The sequence below is a fragment of the Rhinichthys klamathensis genome, unplaced genomic scaffold, assembly GCF_029890125.1.
Source record: "Rhinichthys klamathensis goyatoka isolate OS25496 unplaced genomic scaffold, OSU_Roscu_1.1 h1tg000196l_1, whole genome shotgun sequence".
Classification (NCBI taxonomy): Eukaryota; Metazoa; Chordata; class Actinopteri; order Cypriniformes; family Leuciscidae; genus Rhinichthys; species Rhinichthys klamathensis.
In genome coordinates, this window is record NW_026606722.1 from 1,396,122 (window position 1) to 1,413,391 (window position 17,270).

General features: G+C 37.5%; 1 protein-coding gene across 2 annotated transcripts in view; it reads right to left on the reverse strand.

Moving 5' to 3' along the window:
- Positions 1–5,267: 5,267 nt before the first annotated feature.
- LOC130096020 (rho guanine nucleotide exchange factor TIAM2) overlaps positions 5,268–17,270 on the reverse strand; it is a 61,916-nt gene continuing 49,913 nt past the window's right edge. For both annotated transcript variants that reach the window (XM_056262641.1, XM_056262640.1), the window contains exons 15-26: positions 16,666–16,751; positions 13,480–13,668; positions 13,293–13,361; positions 13,069–13,194; positions 11,847–11,955; positions 11,551–11,730; positions 10,504–10,622; positions 10,294–10,402; positions 10,132–10,187; positions 9,514–9,604; positions 9,140–9,227; positions 5,268–6,074 (exon numbers count right to left, since the gene is read on the reverse strand). In XM_056262641.1, the coding sequence (XP_056118616.1) occupies positions 5,531–6,074; positions 9,140–9,227; positions 9,514–9,604; positions 10,132–10,187; positions 10,294–10,402; positions 10,504–10,622; positions 11,551–11,730; positions 11,847–11,955; positions 13,069–13,194; positions 13,293–13,361; positions 13,480–13,668; positions 16,666–16,751 (1,766 nt within the window). In that variant the 3' untranslated portion in view covers positions 5,268–5,530. The remainder of the gene's footprint in view (positions 6,075–9,139; positions 9,228–9,513; positions 9,605–10,131; positions 10,188–10,293; positions 10,403–10,503; positions 10,623–11,550; positions 11,731–11,846; positions 11,956–13,068; positions 13,195–13,292; positions 13,362–13,479; positions 13,669–16,665; positions 16,752–17,270) is intronic.

The following is a 17,270-nucleotide window of genomic DNA, read 5'->3' on the forward strand; positions in this document are numbered from 1 at the left end:
CAAATCCTTCTCGTCTGTTCCAGGAGTTTTTCGAACAGGGTTTTCCACGGATCTGGATAATTAATACTTCACGTACGACATGTAAGTAACTCTTTGTATATGGAAGCAGAATAGTCTCAAATATAATTCACGCAAGAAACATGATTCACACGTGCGTAGACAATTTCACATGCGTGAAACCTAATTCACGTACACACAAAAAAAATTCACGTGCGTGAAAAAAAATTATATTCACAAAAAGCAATTCACATGCGCAAAATAAAATTACATGTTCATAAAAACATTTCACAAATGCAAAACACAATTCGTAGATATACAACTGTGCACAAAAACCTTTGAATGTTTAAAATGTATGAGAGTGTCCTTGAATTTGAATGTGCAAATCGTCATTCACGTACGAATCACCTTGGATGTGTGTGTGTGTATTTTTGAGACTTTCCTGGCAGCGCTTACTCATAAAACAGAGCAGTCGTACTTGTAACACAGAGCAGTCGTACTCTTTAGCCAATCAGATTTAAGCTTATCAATCGACCAATCAGTATCACGTGAGGGCGGGCCTACCTGCATGTCACGTCATCAGCTTTCGACTTGTTCATGGCTGTGCTCATTCGCCCTCACGTGATACTGATTGGTCGATTGATAAGCTTAAATCTGATTGGCTAAAGAGTACGACTGCTCCGTGTTACGAGTAGACTGCTCTGTTTTATGAGTAAGCGCTGCCAGGAAAGTCTCAAAAATACACACACACACATCCAAGGTGATTCGTACGTGAATGACGATTTGCACATTCAAATTCAAGGACACTCTCATACATTTTAAACATTCAAAGGTTTTTGTGCACAGTTGTATATCTACGAATTGTGTTTTGCATTTGTGAAATGTTTTTATGAATATGTAATTTTATTTTGCGCATGTGAATTGCTTTTTGTGAATATCATTTTTTTTCACGCACGTGAATTTTTTTTGTGTGTACGTGAAGTAGGTTTCCGGCATGTGAAATTGTCTACGCACGTGTGAATCATGTTTCTTGCGTGAATTATAGTTGAGACTATTCTGCTTCCATATTTGTATTGTTAAAAGTTAGATTTTGCCCTAATTAACTTGTTTGTGTTGTGCAGTCTGTAAAAGCATCGCTCTGTTTCCTACAAGCTTTTACGACTGCCAACTTCGAATTTTCATCTCAAACAGTTCGTTAACTTCAGTCACATACTGTATACATCTACGTGTGTGTGCGTTGTACGATTAACGTTGTCTTTGTGTGATATTTTAATGTTTCAGAGGTGTTTGTAACTTCTTCAAAAACATTGTCGTGGCTTCGACGTAGTTTGGCAGTGGACTCATGGACGCACAGAAACACACGAAGCCACAGTTAGCTCTTTAGTGCCAAGGGAGGAGCATCTTGATGGAACTGATACAGGTGGGCCAAAAGTGGTTACAAAGTTAAAAGTTTCAATATTAATAAATTGAGTAGTTTGTTTTTCAGTTATCTTGCTTATGTGGGAGGTTTTTTGTTTTGTTAATTTAATATATATTTTTAAATAGTCTCATGTGTTTTATTACTATTAATCTACTGAATAATAAAGACAAACTAATGCAGACCTACAGTAATGATGGCATTACAAGGTTGAAGTTAATTTACCAACAAAAATAATTTATTCATTATCGTTTATTCCTATTAACTAGGACCCAAGTGCCACTGCAGTGAAGAAGAGAGATGTCACTCTAAGATGCCTCTTCGAGTATATGGGACGGAGAGAGTGGACAGGAGCTCATCTCTGATTACTGTGTAAGTATTGTCTCAAAGCAGGTTTGGCTCAGTATGGTGTACAGGTTTAAATTGTGCTGACTGTTAATGTGAACTGACTGAACCAACATTTGGCAGGTAGTTGTGGAGTATTTGTTTTTCATCAATAAATGAAATTGTTTGTCTTAAATAATTTATCTTTTATCTCAAAGGGAGCTGCAGAGACCACAGTTCATGAGGACCTGAAAATGAGCATCTATGTCTGCCGTGAGCCAGATGCAGTAAGAATCATCATTGAGGGAATGCCAGTCCTTACCAATCTTGGAAATCTGGCTAAAGCATGCTGCTTACTGCTTGGGTTAACATATGCACTTATCTTGAGTATCCATCCAAGCTTTCCAAAACATATGAGGTGTTTCAAAGACTTTTCCTGGGACTTGACACACTGCACCCAAAACCAAGCCCCAAGTTCTTGACTCTAAAAAAACAATCTCCTTGCCTAGGCACTCTGTGAACAGCTCATTTTGAATATGGCTTGTGAATTGTTGTTGTTATTGATTGTTTATACTGTCTAGCTCATTGTTACTGTTTGGATATGCCAATGATTTAATAAATGTTGAAAATTGACATAATGGCAACTAATTATTTGAAACTGTTTACACTTCCAAAACAAAGAAATCTGAGGACTAGTATTAGTATTAGTAACTAGTATTTTTTCATTTAAATGTTACCTATTTTAATTAAGTCTAATGTGTATAATATGCTGATCATTTTAACATTGATTGTACTCAATTTTTTGGCTTTTTCTGATAATGCTACTTAATAATATGCATTTCAATGTATGCGAAAAGATTAAGTTGTTCATACTCAAAATATCAGTTAGTTCACTAAACTTGTAAAAAGTAGTTGGAAAATGTTGTCTTAATTTTATTGAGTTAGATCCAAGTAACAGTTTTTACAGTCGAAGTGTCCGGAAGCTTCTTAACACGCTGCCTCTTACGTTCGACGTTACAAAGGCGCCGTCCCAGGTGAAGGTGCTGAATTAGCTGGCATCGATTGCTCAGGAATCGATTTTCCACTTCACGCAAAGGTGCATTACGGCGTTACGAAAGACAACACGTTCTATGCAAATGAAACATTCCTCAAATGATTCCAGTAACATTTATTTTAACATAGTTTAAGTTATCAGTAAAATATAGACTATTTATTAAATTATCAAATGGTCAGTTATATCTTCACACGATAATTATCCCGTTGTGCCACTTGTGCATTAAACGCTTTAATGACATTGCGAAATAGCCTAGGCTAATTACCACCATATTAGTTCTGATACCAAATTAAGTCAACTTCATAAATTGGCCTGTATCCATTGCGAACATATTTTATTATTAGTCTTAAAATGGCCATAACATAAAATCATTGTTGAGCCACAACATTGTCAACATACCATAGTTTGACTTGCGCTGCGCTGGTTTCTAAAGACTGCTGCACAGTGGCGGCGACTGGCGTCTTCAGCTCAAACCACGCTAAGAGAGAGCTTACGAATGGTCCAGACCAACCTTACGAAAGTGTGACTTACAGAAGATATACTTAGCGTATGAACGTGTCGGGAATCGTGCCATAAAGTTAAGAGAGGTTTGGTTAAGAACTACTTGGTGATAAGAATGTTTTGGTGAACCAGGCCCAGAACATTATCATCCGCTGGTTTGGACGTTATCGTTATCTTTATAGCTCGTTCCTGGTGTGAACGGGGCTTAAGCGTGATCTGATTGGCTGTGATTGTGTTGCATTTTTGCTTTTCGTTTGGACAGAAAAAGTTGCTGTCGCTGAAATCTTGATACGTTGCGGCTGCTCGAACGTTTTTTTGAATGTAGGAAATCAAGATTAGCAAGACCTTCATGCTATCAGGAAATATTATAGAACGCAGTCTTTATTAAATATTAAAACAAAATCATTTTCACAAGGTTCGTTTAGTTAAGTCATATATTTTTACAAATAAATTACAATGGCCAAAACAGAGCATATCAACATTTATATCTTAACAGTAATAACGGTATTTTCAAGCTTAGGCTAAACAACAAAGAAAACATAAGTTTTTAACTTACGGAATGTAAAACATGCCTTTGAATAATAGTAATAAAAAAAATCACACATTACAAATGTGCACACAAAACGTCTGTAAGAAACATGTACAAGTATAATTTAGAAGAAAAAAAACATTTCAAATTCAGACCAGCCATTTCAGTACTGAGCTGAGAAAAGCCTTTGTCGAAAAAGCAATACGTATGTAAAGCTACAGTATTTACATACAGTGAAACAGTCTTTGCTCGTGTATTAATAATACATGTGTCAGCCCATATGGAACGCTCTGGCCATCGAGATCCACTTTAGCTCCTACCCTGATGGACGTCTCCTACCTGTAGCAGTCTAGAGACCCTGAAGACCTCCATTAGCTTGTTCAGGTGAGCTGGAGTAGGGTTGGAGCTAAACTCTGCAGGAAAGTGGATCTCGAGGGCCAGAGTGCCTTGAGATAGGCAAACTCTGCACTGAAGTTAAAGCAGGATTATTGGGATGTTCATTAACACAGTGGCTCTGTTCCAAACCCCAGTGAGCTGACTAATGAAACCTCATAAGTGACTGATTTGGGACAGAAACCTTTTTATTTGAAGGGCCCCCATGTACGCTAACAGGTTTCTCTGGTACATCTGCTGTAAAGACAAAGGTTTGTTTTTAAAACTTTTTTTTTAAATTTGTAAAAACTAGTTTTTTAAACAAATATAATTTATCATTTATAGGTAATTGCGACTTTTTATCTCAATTGTGACTTTTTTCCCCCCTCACGTTTATAAACTCACAATTGTGAGAAATAGTCATAATTGCAAGAAATAAAAAAAGTCTAATTCCGTGGCAGAAACAAGCTTAGTGTCCAGAGATTAAAATAAGTCAAATAAATATAATTAAAATAAGATTCAGAACTCTGAATGTTTTTCAGCGATCCCACTCTTTTAAACCAATGAATTTACTGAATTTATTTATTTAATGACCTTTCCAGTCGTTCATGAGTTATTGTTTTAGTATTTCATATTTTTATTTATTCACAATTTCTTCCCGAAAAAATATTTTAGAGCTTGGAGAATGAATATTCTTGTAAAAATGACGTTTTAAGACTTTTCCAGGTCTAAAATTTGTTTTAATTATGTATCCTCGTATATACAGGTTTTCCAAGACTGTGAGATCCCTGGTTCTTAATTGTTGAAGGGATTAAATAATTTGTGTTTTTGCAAGGCTGCATTTATTTGATCAAAAATAAAGTAAAACCTATATTATTACATCATTGCATAGTACATGTATTATAATATTATTACAAATTAAAAAAATGTATTTCTTACAATTTTAATATAGTTAAATTTTATGCTTTGCCATGACATTAATACATTTCATTTTAAAATATATTAATAAAAAAGTAATTTAAATTGTAATAATTACTGAATTTTTTACTGTATTTTTTATCAAAGAGCATAAGAGACTTTTTTTTTATCTCACCGTAAGTCTTCCAAACATTTCTGACCGGTAGTGTTCTTCTCAGAGTTAAATAAGTATATACATATTCCTTGAAGAATACATGTGATGCTGCCTTAGCATAACTATGTGCCGTCTAAGTAGTCAGCTCACTAGATTTGGCAACCGAGCCACCACAGATATAAAACTGTCTGGTTAAGAGCTGTTCATATCAAGGCACGATAATCATGTGTTAGTGCATTTTAATGTTCATAGCACCAACTTCCTCTATAGGCTGGGAATGGCAGCTTTTTGGATGCCCATGACCGTGTCATAAAAACAATCCTCGTTCACGACCGATCCCAGGCTCTGCACGCTGTAGTCCCTGGCCAGCAGGGTGTTGAGGTCCAGCCCTGGAGAGTCCTCCAGCAGAGTCACCTGACTGCCCTGAAGGCTGCTGGAACTGCTCTTGCTCATTCCTTGCGGTTCTTCTACAAAGTTCAGCCTCTGGAGTTGAGCTTCCAAGGCGCTGGTCAGGGAGCACAGCGTGGAGCTCTTGCTCAGAGCAGAGTTCTCGCCTCGGCTCGGGATGGGGGGCTCAGAATGAGCGTATCCGTCAAGCAGGCGGCCCTCGTCCTGGTCTCGAGTCTTTGGCTGTGGCGGCAGCCTCTGCCAGGAGTTTGTTCTTAGCGCTCCTGGGTGGCTCCTCCTGGGGAAGGTGAAGTTAGAGTTTACGTCTTTGAACCGGCGCTCGACCGGAGCCGTCCGCTTGGCGTTCTCTCTCAAGAGGGTGCGGATGGTCCTCACTGCACTGGCCTTATTCTCCAGATTACTGCAAACAAACAAAACAAGACCAGAGGACATTTGAAATGTGCTTAATGTATTTATCAATGCGCACTTGTAGTGTATTTCAAATCTTAAAAGTATATATTTTTTTAAAAGAACTTTACTTGCAGATTATATAAATGAAATAAAAGGCCACTTAAGTGCACTTTAAGAGAATACACTTTCATGGCTATGTTTCTGAACACACTTATCTACACTTTTAAAAGGAGTTTAAAAGGCTTTAATAATCTTATGTCATGCTTTAAAGAAGTACACTTATTTTGATGTGTTGACTAAGTACATGTAAAGAGTTTAAATATTACATTTAAAGATGATTTATTTTAAGTGATACATACAAATGTGTAATTACAAATATATTTAATATCAATTTCATTTAATTGCAATGATCATGCTATTAAGTGTCTGAAAACATTACATTGTTGGCACTTAAGTATGTTCTTTTAAAGAATATCATTCCCATAATTAGTACTCTTTTCTAAATGTATGCTTAAGTTTACCTCTTTTTCTTAAGGGATTACAGTGATTTCAAGTCAAGTCACCTTCATTTATATAGTGCTTTTAACAATATAGATTGTTTCAAAGCAGCTTTACAGTTATAATAGGAAATTACAGTAACATGCGCATCACGTGTAGTCCTTCTTTACAAACCAACCCTCAACAAACTACTTTTCTGGCCTTAAGAATTTATAATAAAGAATTATTTATCGCTTCCGAGTTGCCACGTGCACCGAAATTATGCCGACAATGTTTTATCTGTACAGAAGTAAAGGAGGCCATCACAGGGGAGATACTAGTTGACACAACAGAACTGCATTGAAGGGGTACTTCACTGCTGGCAAAATGGGATTTTATTAAAACGTGGCTGCCTGAACAGTAGAAAGGCAAAAAAAATAATAATGATTATAATCTGAGCCACCTGACTAGAAAAAACAGAGAAAAAATTCTGTTGTCTTTCCTTTTGCCAAATAGGTAGGAAAACTTCAACACCCATAATGCATTGGGCATGTTGCCGTCCAAGGCCACTTCAACCAGTGTGTTATGTATCTGTTATCGGATACCCCCTTGCTTTAGAAAAAAATACTACTTGGCAAACTTTTAGTCATAATGTGGTTGACTTGTATTGTTCTCGGTTGCAAGAACTCAAAGAGTAAACGTTTAGCGGGAGTGAGTTATATCCAGTGAAGGATTCAGCACATTAGGCAGTGGCTAAAGACTGCAAAGATTCGTAAACATGAGAGAACGTTGCAATGAATAATCTGAAAAAACGTAGTATTTGTGGTCAACATTTCAAAATGAGCATGAAGACTCACTGAAGTTTTTCAGCCAAACGGAGGGGGAAAAACGTAAAGAAACTGCCGTTCTGTCATTTCCGCCCAAACCCCTGAAGCAAAACGCCGTTGCGTACAGCTAAGAAAGCTGTTGCTATAGTGTTCCACTTTTACTATAACACTGTTTCAAGAGTAGACATTGTACAGTACAAAGATAAACCTACCCTTACAATAACTCTTCTATTAATAACCCTCTGTCGATCCGACTGCCCGTGGGCGGGGATACAAAAATGCGGAAGTATAATCTGTAGTCTTCATTCACGAAAGCCCTGGGGCCTCATTTATATAACTGTGCTTAAGATCCTTACTAAAAGTACGCAAAAAAATATTCAGACTTATAAAACCGTTCGTACGCCAGAACCTGCGCATAATTCACTTTATAAATCCCAGTCTGCGGAAGATTGTGTGCACATGCGTCTCCTCCCCGAAATAACCATGGAGCTTACAATGCCTAGTTTAAATATGCATATCCTCATCTGCATATCATTTGCATATGATTATTCATCCATGTGACACCATGTTTAAAGGTACAAGGCGTTAGGAAAATATGAAATACGGATGTGCCGTCACATTACATTAATATATACTGTATATATATATTTTTTGTAGCCTATATCCTTGCCTTGTTTTTGAATAAATAAATCAAATAGTTTAAAATACATTTCAGAGAAAGTTTTTCTCAATCTTTTCCACTGGCCAAATAGTATTTATAATTTATATATATTTTCAATGGAAACAGATAGACATGGTTGTGCATTATTTGCACAAAACTATTTTCTCAGACAATCTGCTATTATCATGATAAGCAATTATCTCTGTAGTTAAAACATTAAAACACGGCATGCCAGAGGGAAAGTGTTCAAAAGCATTGCATCCACAACAAATATTTCTATTTATTGAATATAATTTTTTTTGTAACTTCTCAGTAATAATTTCATGTAGTTTAAGTGTTTAACTCCATTAATGAGAATGGCATATTTAATCTAAATGTTTATATCAGAAGTAAAACGTAGTTTAAATCATTATTTTATTTATTTAAACTGTTATTGTGAACATGCACTGTATTTATGATTAGGACTCATAGCCTACTGAAGATTTATGGTTTTACTTCATCTGCCGTTAGATAGGTTATATGTGCGTCAGTTTCACTAAACGGCCCAACGCGCTCGCTGGCGCAGACATTTAAGAAGGGACGGATATTGGCTTCAAGTAATAGGCTTGGTGAGTGAAATGATATTTGTAGGCTATTATCTTTCTGTATAGCCGATGTATCATTTTTTTTTTTTTTTTTTTATCTAAAAGTGACCAAAAAGACATTTAACTCCAGCTCACCATCGGTGTCGCCAAACTGCTCCATCTCCAAAACGTTCGTACGCATGGGTCAGAGTTTGCATGCAGGTGCGAGTTTGTTTTTATAAATTGAGTACGAGAACGAGTAAACGATGTTTATCCTACCGACATTGTAACAATACAAAGCGGGTTAAAAATCGGCGAAGTTACACTTTAAGGGATGTTTGAGTTCTTAAAACTGCCTTAGAGCAATAGTTCACCCCAAAATATAAGTTCTGATAATCAATGACGGTTTCAAGTGTTCATTTTCATTTAACTGTTTTATTTATTTATTTTTAGAAAAATCAGCTCATGGTAAATAAGTTTATCTAGGTTGTATTCTATTTGAGTTTATTAGCATTATTTATTTATTCGACTTTCAAATATCGGTTACCTGCTGCAGAGCTGGAAGAACATCTCTGGCCGTCCCTCCACTTCAGACTTGGTGTGAACAACCTCCCAAACACAAGGGTTCTCTGACCCTGAAAGAGCCAAGAGAAGGGAGTTTAAGCACGTTATGGATTGCATTTTACATTTTTGGCAACTTTGGGTCTTTTAAAAGGGCTTGAGACTTTAATGATACACATTTGTTTAAATGATGAGCTCTGATGTGATGTTTTTAAGAGGTTCTTGAAGTCCTCCTTTGAATACCATGTTTCTCTTGGTCTGTCTTGGATCTACATTCTGCCTCCTCTGTTTAATCCATGTCAAACTCATGTTCAACAGAGATATCTGTTAGTTTACACAGGAAGATCATGTTACACACACCTGCTGAATTTCCAGGTCGGATCTGAAGGGATGATACGGGAATGAGCCATCGGAATTTAAAAGGATCCAGATCCCCGGGCCGTGAAGAAGTCTAGTTGGAAAAACATTCAAATGCCTGTTATATTAGCTGTCAGTATAAAGCATACAAACAACAAGAACATGGCTGTCATTTTAATGTTACTTTAGTGAGATAGTAAAACTAACACTATTAATCATAACCCTCGGACCCGCATGCAAATCTTGAGGTTTCATCCTTCAGGATTATGCCCAGTATCAAAATAAAACTAGTAATATATTTATGTGTACATGGAAAATATGATAACAAAACTTTTATTCAGATAAAAAGCTGAAAAGCTACAGTAAAGACATTTACATTACTACAAACAAATTCTATTCCAAATAAACGTTTTTCTTTTGAACTTTCTATACAACTTGGTCTATTCAATGCTACTGTACATCCATCTGCTCCAATAACACTCTTAAATTGGGGAATTTCCCTCTCCAAAAACTTATGTATGTGAATAATTCAATTCATTTAGCATGTAAATAATCAACCAAGTTTTTTATCAATTGACAGACCTAATAAAAACACACCATGTGCTACATTCCACGACTCACCATTCTTTTCTTTAGCTTGCTTTCCCGATACACCAAAATGAGCGCTCTCTTGAAGACTGGACGAATAAAAACACATTAGTGCACTGAGCTTTTAATAACACATATCTTGGCCACCATAAACCGCAATGGTTTTATAGTTCCAGTGCATCAGGTCTGACTTACGGAAGAGGGTGAGTTCAGGGTCTTTTCTCATGCGGCCCAACGAGGGGAGAGGGTTTTGCCAGAGTGCCGAGCTGTGAATGATGAACTCTCCCATGGAGATCTCGGTGACCTGAGACGCAGAACACATTGGCTTTATTTTAAAATCATAAAGGGGAAAAATGGCATATCATATGTTCCTTTTATTAAAAGTAATTCCAGAATGGTACACACCTCCTTCTCAGGGCCACTCTGCTCTGCCACTAGTTGGTCGAACACTGTGCCGTAGTCCTCATAGATCTTCTGCATCTCATTTATGTGACTGGCCACCTTTTCCATGGCCTTTAATGCCTCTGCACCAGAAAGAAAGAGTTTATTTCAAACCAATAACTGACTCAACAGTTCATAACTGAATCAATAATGGATTTAACACTATAGGGCTTTTCACATTACGCTTAAACCCGGGATGCCATCATTATAAACACCGCTTTTAACCCCGAGTAAAGCAACGTTTCACACTTAATTTCACACTAAACAGTTGATGAGCCCTATTGACTTCCATAGTATAGAAAGAAATCAAGGGCATATCAACTGTTTGGTTATGCATATTCTTCAAAATATCTTCTTTTGTGTTCAGTAGAAGAGAGAAATCCATACAGGTTTGGAACAACTTGTGGGTGAGTATATGAAGACAGAATTGTTTTGGGTGGAGTATCCCTTCAAGAAGAGACCGTTTCATTCTCACCTTTATACATCGATTCAGTGTAAACTTGATGGTACAGTCAGCAATATACAATATGAGGATGTGCAATGCTAGAGCTTTTGTGATGTAAACGAGTCACGTGCTGCATTCGTCCAATCAATGACACTGACACCGCAAATATGCAAATAAGCGTTTTGGAATGTACAGTGTGAAACGGAAACTTATGAAGACCCAGGATTAACCGTTAACCCTGGGTAAATTACGAGCAATGTGAAACGTGAAGCAAGATAACCCAGGATTCGGTTTACCCGGGGTTTAGAATGACCCAGGGTTAACTAAATGGTAAATGGACTGCATTTATATAGCGCTTTCACAGACCCAATGGCTTTACATTTTGCCTCACATTCACCCATTCACTCACTCATTCATACACCGACGGCGAGTTCAAGTGTGAAAACACATTCATACAACTAGTTTACATACAACTAGTTCAAGAGTGAAAAGCCCTAAATTGTGCCTGGGATGAAGTAAAAGAAAGAAAGTGGCGTGGATGTTAGGAGAACCATGTGTCCGCACACCTGTGAGGTGGTTGCGCTCGTCGCTCTCGGGGTCGGTGAGAGACACCAGCTCTCTCAGCAGCAGCGGGTACTTCAGGACCCTCTGCACGGGTTTGATGAGGTACGACTCCAGGGTGGACGAGTGCTGTTTGGTGGGGTTCCTCGCCTCCAGGAACTCTTTGAACGCCCGGTCTGTTTTTGCTGCCATCAGACAAAGCAGAGCATGAAATAAACCAGGTGCTGCTTCTTTTGGCTCAAGATGCCAGTTAAAATATGCAATTAAGACATGTCAGAGGAGGCTTATGTTTATGTTTTACCTCTTTCGAGAACTTTCTGCACCTTTATGTGATTGGCACAGAAGCCGCTGTAAAGCTTAAAGTGATCTGCATAGTATAAGAAAGATCCGCCCAGGGAGAAGAGGAGTTTCTGGAGGTGAGATTGAAAGAGAAAGACTCAAAATGTGCCTCAAACCGAAAAACACTTCATTTGTCAGCTGTAAATCAAATTAAAGGTCTAATTCCTGCATGGTGTCTGTACAGTAAGAGATAACCTTAATATTATTTATACACTATTAAGATTTTATTGTAGCCTTATTTCAATTAACAAAAATGTTTTAATAGTTTTAGGTAACCATGTCAACACTGCTTTGACTTGACCCTTACCCATAGCTCTATATTCTATATTTATGTAATTGTTTTTTAATTTATAACGACACAAATTTAAAATGGCTGACAAAAGCCCTATTCGGACGGGATTAGCTTATCAAGGGTAGATGGAGTAATGTTATTTTACCACAGGACGTCTGTAATAATAATGGCCATTTCGCACAGGATAAGATGTCTCAGTACAAAGATATCTCAGTGGGAGGGGTAACTCGATTTATGCACTGCCTTCACCTGATATCATGTGCGCAAACACATATAACCTATATTTATATATATAAAACAGTTAGGTCCGGTCGAACGATGTATTAATAATATTCAGATTGGATTATGTTGGTAATAGGCACTCATCTTAAGCTAAAAGAAGTGTCGTGCCTCTAAAAAGTGCGTTCGACCTTGTTTTTTTATCTGAATGGTAGGCTATATGAAAAACAGTTTTGCCACAGACTTGTCTCACTTGTCCCGCACCTGAATGCTTTTTCAAGCGCCCTTTAAAAAAAACGCGGACAACTACTTTTAAACAGGAAATGACGGATTATTCACGTACATATTTACAGGTGGTCTATTTGCACGGGATTAGTATTACCTAAGGTAATTTCTCCAGATTTTTTTTTTTTTTCGAAGGTAAAAGTCGCCGTAATATTTACTAACATTGTGCGTAATGATAACTGAGATGGCACATTCGGACGGGACTAAAATCGCTGAGAAGCTCTGGTAACAATTACTTTACCCCACCTCTCCATGTTAAACTAGTCCCGTCCGAATAGGGCTAAAGTATATCTGGAATATCTAATTCTAGTGATCCAGACTAGGAATTGAATATTTCTTGCACCAGTTAATCATAAAAATCTGGCTTAATGTCACCACTATATTTCACCTTAAGTTTCTCTGGCGTCTCCAGTGCATGGTAGTCCGGTGAGGAAGTGGTCCTCTCCTCTAGGGTTTGTAGGAAAACCCTCTGGAAGTCCAGCATCTCGGGCAGGCTGCCGAACAGAGACTCCATCTACCAAGAGGAAAGGATTGCAATTAATGATTGCAAAAAAATTCTAAACGCTGTTTTAGTTTAGTATACACCATCATTTTACACACGTAAAAACGTACCTCATCATGGCTGAGGAACGTTTCTTTTTGTAATGGCTTCAGGTAGATCTCAAACAGAGATCCAAGGTCCTAAACAATGTGAGACGCACACGAGTATGACTATGTTAATATAGAACAATGCATTAATTAATGTCTCAAATGTAAACAATGAATACACATTTAAAGTCCCACAGCTGTGATTTTATACCTTGACATAAGATTTCTCCGTGTCCACTAGCTCTTGAATAACCATGCGCAGGCGCTCAGTGACGGACATGTGACGGGGAGAGGATCTGGCGAGGGCATTTTCAGTGGAGTAAGGGTTCCTGTGGCCCTCTGGCACGAGAACAGATCCTTCAGGGAACGTCTGGTAGAGATTACACACCGTTTCTGAGTCCTACAAGGTAAATCAAAGCAGAAGAACATTGTCTTTTAGTTCTAGTTCTAATCTGTTTTAATAGAGTGCTGCGGGGATGATGTGCTTTTGTAGGCCAACTCGGAAGTTCACATCACCCTGGTTCCCTTGACAAAAAGCCAATTTGATTTTTCCATTGGCTTTTCCATAAGCTCTGTGAGCAACAAAAGAGATCTGGGGGCTCGTCCGGGATATTCCCTAGAAACACGGGACCGAAAATCAGCCGCCATCACAGGTAAGTAGTTTTTAATGTTTCTTGTGGTGTGACTTAAGACGATGTAGAATACATTGTCCGATTTACTCAATCATAGTATTTGGGCAGAGTTAGCATTTAGCATGCTAATATGTGCCGTTGCTCGTTAAATGTTCGTTAGTTCTTAAAATCACTTTGATTATTTATTTACTTAATTCGGTCACGTCAAAATATCTTAATTCGATGATGTCAACGTTATCTGATTGATGTGGAATCGAAGTATATTGTTAAATCTTGTAAATCCATCACTTTTGAGTCTACATGAGCCATGTAGATTACTTTTATGGTGATAAAAGTGGTGCCTTAGCCTCTATGCAATTTCATTGCATTTAAAAAGCAAACAGATATTTATATTTAATAAATGCTAAACTGTGTGTTTAAAGCTTTACACGCTGACTGAATCTAACTGTATTGGAATCAAAGGGATTTTAACACAGCCTGTGTCTGGGGCCATCACCCAAAACCTTTATGAACGATGCTCTCACTCACATTCACTCACTCAATGCTGTATCAATAACCTGGTTATCAATAGATCAATAATTAATACAATCCACCACTGCTGAGTAAAACAACCGAACCATTAGAGACAGGCTCCAGCGCAGTGCCCGTGGGCAAGAAATGTTGACTCAAAGCTTGACTCAAAAATGCAAACGCTCTACGGAAGGCTTTATCTCCAGAGCGCATGTGGTGCACCTTCAAAAAACAGCATCACCGGTGAAAATTCAAGCCATTTGTCATCGTAATCTGTGCTGTCAGAGTGTAATAAAGTGCTGACAAACTGATAAATCCCTCTGGGCGGCTCTGCAGAGCTGCTCTCTGCACGTAAAGGATGGGGAAAAAAACACATTATAAAAAAACAAATGAAATATTCACTCTCTTCAAAACTCAATACAATCAGAGTTTTTTAAGGTCATAGATGAGTGTGTTTGTGAACGTTTCTCCTATTTTAACACACAATGCACAATTAAGATCATTTCAAGGCCTACTGTAATTATAGACCACTAGAACACAACAACATGAGATAAAACTCAGAGTCTCTGAGTGCATCCAATAGGCAGAAACACAAGTTATACAACACTTAATGATAACGCTTGAAAATATTATTTCTAAGGATAAGGATTTCTAAATGTATGAATTAAATGTACATATGAATTAAATGTATATATTAATGAAATGTTTAATTCTTTATAATCCCACACAAAATGTCTTGTACCCCAAAATGTACATTCTAAAAACAAAACACTTTAAATATGAAGTTAAAATGTAACTTAGATAAATTGAGTTATTTGTAGTTATAATAAATATATTTTATAACAATTATCTTTTATAAATCTAATAATTGTAAGATTTTATATAAAAAAATTAAACAATATATACGTTTTAGTTTATATACACGCTAAAAGAGCAAATATTCCAGGAAAAATACATTTTGTCTTATATATGCTCAAAAGTTTGGAAACAATACTATTTTAAATGTTTTTTAAAACAAGTTTCTTATGCTCGTCAAGCCTGCATTTTATTTGATCGAAAGTACAGAAAAAAAACTGTAATATTGTGAAATCTTATTACAGTTTAAAATAATGGTTTTATATTTTAATATAATTTAAAATATGATTTATTTCTGTGATGCAAAGTTGAATTTGCATCATCATTACTCCAAGTCTTTAGTGTCACACGATCCTTCAGAAATCATTCTAATATGCAGAAATTGCTGCCCCAAATGCATACTACAAATGGCTAACTTATATTTGAGTTTTTATATATAATGAATAAAGTTTAGTATATGTGACCCTGGACCACAAAACCAGTCACAAGTAGCACGGGTATATTTGTGGCAATAGCCAACAATACATTGTATGGGTCAAAATTATCGATTTTTCCTTTATGCCAAAAATCATTAGGATATTAAGTAAAGATCATCTTCCATGAAGATATTTAGTAAATTTCCTACCGTAAATATATAAAACATTTATTTTTGTGAGTGAATGCAGCACAATCGCCAACATAAATGTACAATTTTAAAGGCGATTTTTCTCAATGTTTCGATTTTTTTGCACCCTCGGATTCCAGATATTTTAATATCTCGGCCAAATATTGTCCTATCCTAACAAACCATACATCAATGGAAAGCTTGATGTATAAATCTCAATTTCGAAAAAATTGACCCATGTGACTGGTTTTGTGGTCCACATATTATTAAAAGTTACTATGATGAAGTGCTACCAAGTCTGCACACAATCATAACCACAAAAACAACGAAAAAAGCGCCTGAGAAATGATGTCACTACCAGTGAGACACACTCACACCTCACACACACGCTCACGTCACCCAGCAGCCCCACCAACATCTCCTTAAGGGTCTGATGAAGTGATGACAGCTGGAAGAGGACAGGAATTCCCTTCATCTGCACTTTTCTGACTCACCGAACGACACATGACCACATGACACCGGACCAAAACACACTGTCCACTGCAGGAAGATGCTAATCTTAACATGTTGCTAAGCCTATAAGTTTCCAACAGTCCATTTCTAAGGTGTACATTTTAAACCTGCCGATGTAATTAAAGTCAAATGATATTGTTTGCGAATGCCAAGTGTGCAGTAAGAGCTGTGGAATTCAGTTAAACACGGCTCTCTCTCCGTCTGTAATCCTGATCACACCGGCCAGTCTCTCAACACAAGCAGCTCACACACCTCCTAAATCTCTGACATTCCCTCGGCTTACCTTCCCGCCGCGCTCGGCCTTATCGTTCACCTCCTCCAAAGCAGGCGCCACCGAGCCCTCGGGAAATTCCTGATCTTGAGATGGATCTGAGGGAGAGAAAGAGGTGGAAAAGATGTTGAAAGAGTAGGCTGTTTATCTAAGTAAGACATGATGGGTCACGGGGATAGAGAGTGATATAAACACACTCGAGGATCATTGACTCTCTTGGGAGAGGCCGAGCGTTTGACCTTTATTAACCGCCATTGATCTGAACTCACTAAATCTGCAGGCAGGACTCTTGTGTCGGATTCTACAAAGCTTGGCATCGCAGCAAATTGAAAAACCTAATGTACTATGCTTACGGTTAAAATAATGTTACAAACATTTCCTCTTCAGGAAACACCATCCTGCAGGGAATAACATCCTTGTTGTCTGTGAACGGCCCTGTGGTGTAATAGTTTATGTCTGGGCATTTTGACAGCATCATGCTGTGAAACAAGTCGTCCGTCGTTAGGTTCTCATCATAAAAACAGCGGGAGTCATTTCATTGTGTATAAAGAGCCAGGGGCCGTCCACAGTCTCAGACATCCACAAGCCCTGCAGGCAGTCTGCGCTTTCAGGTCGAC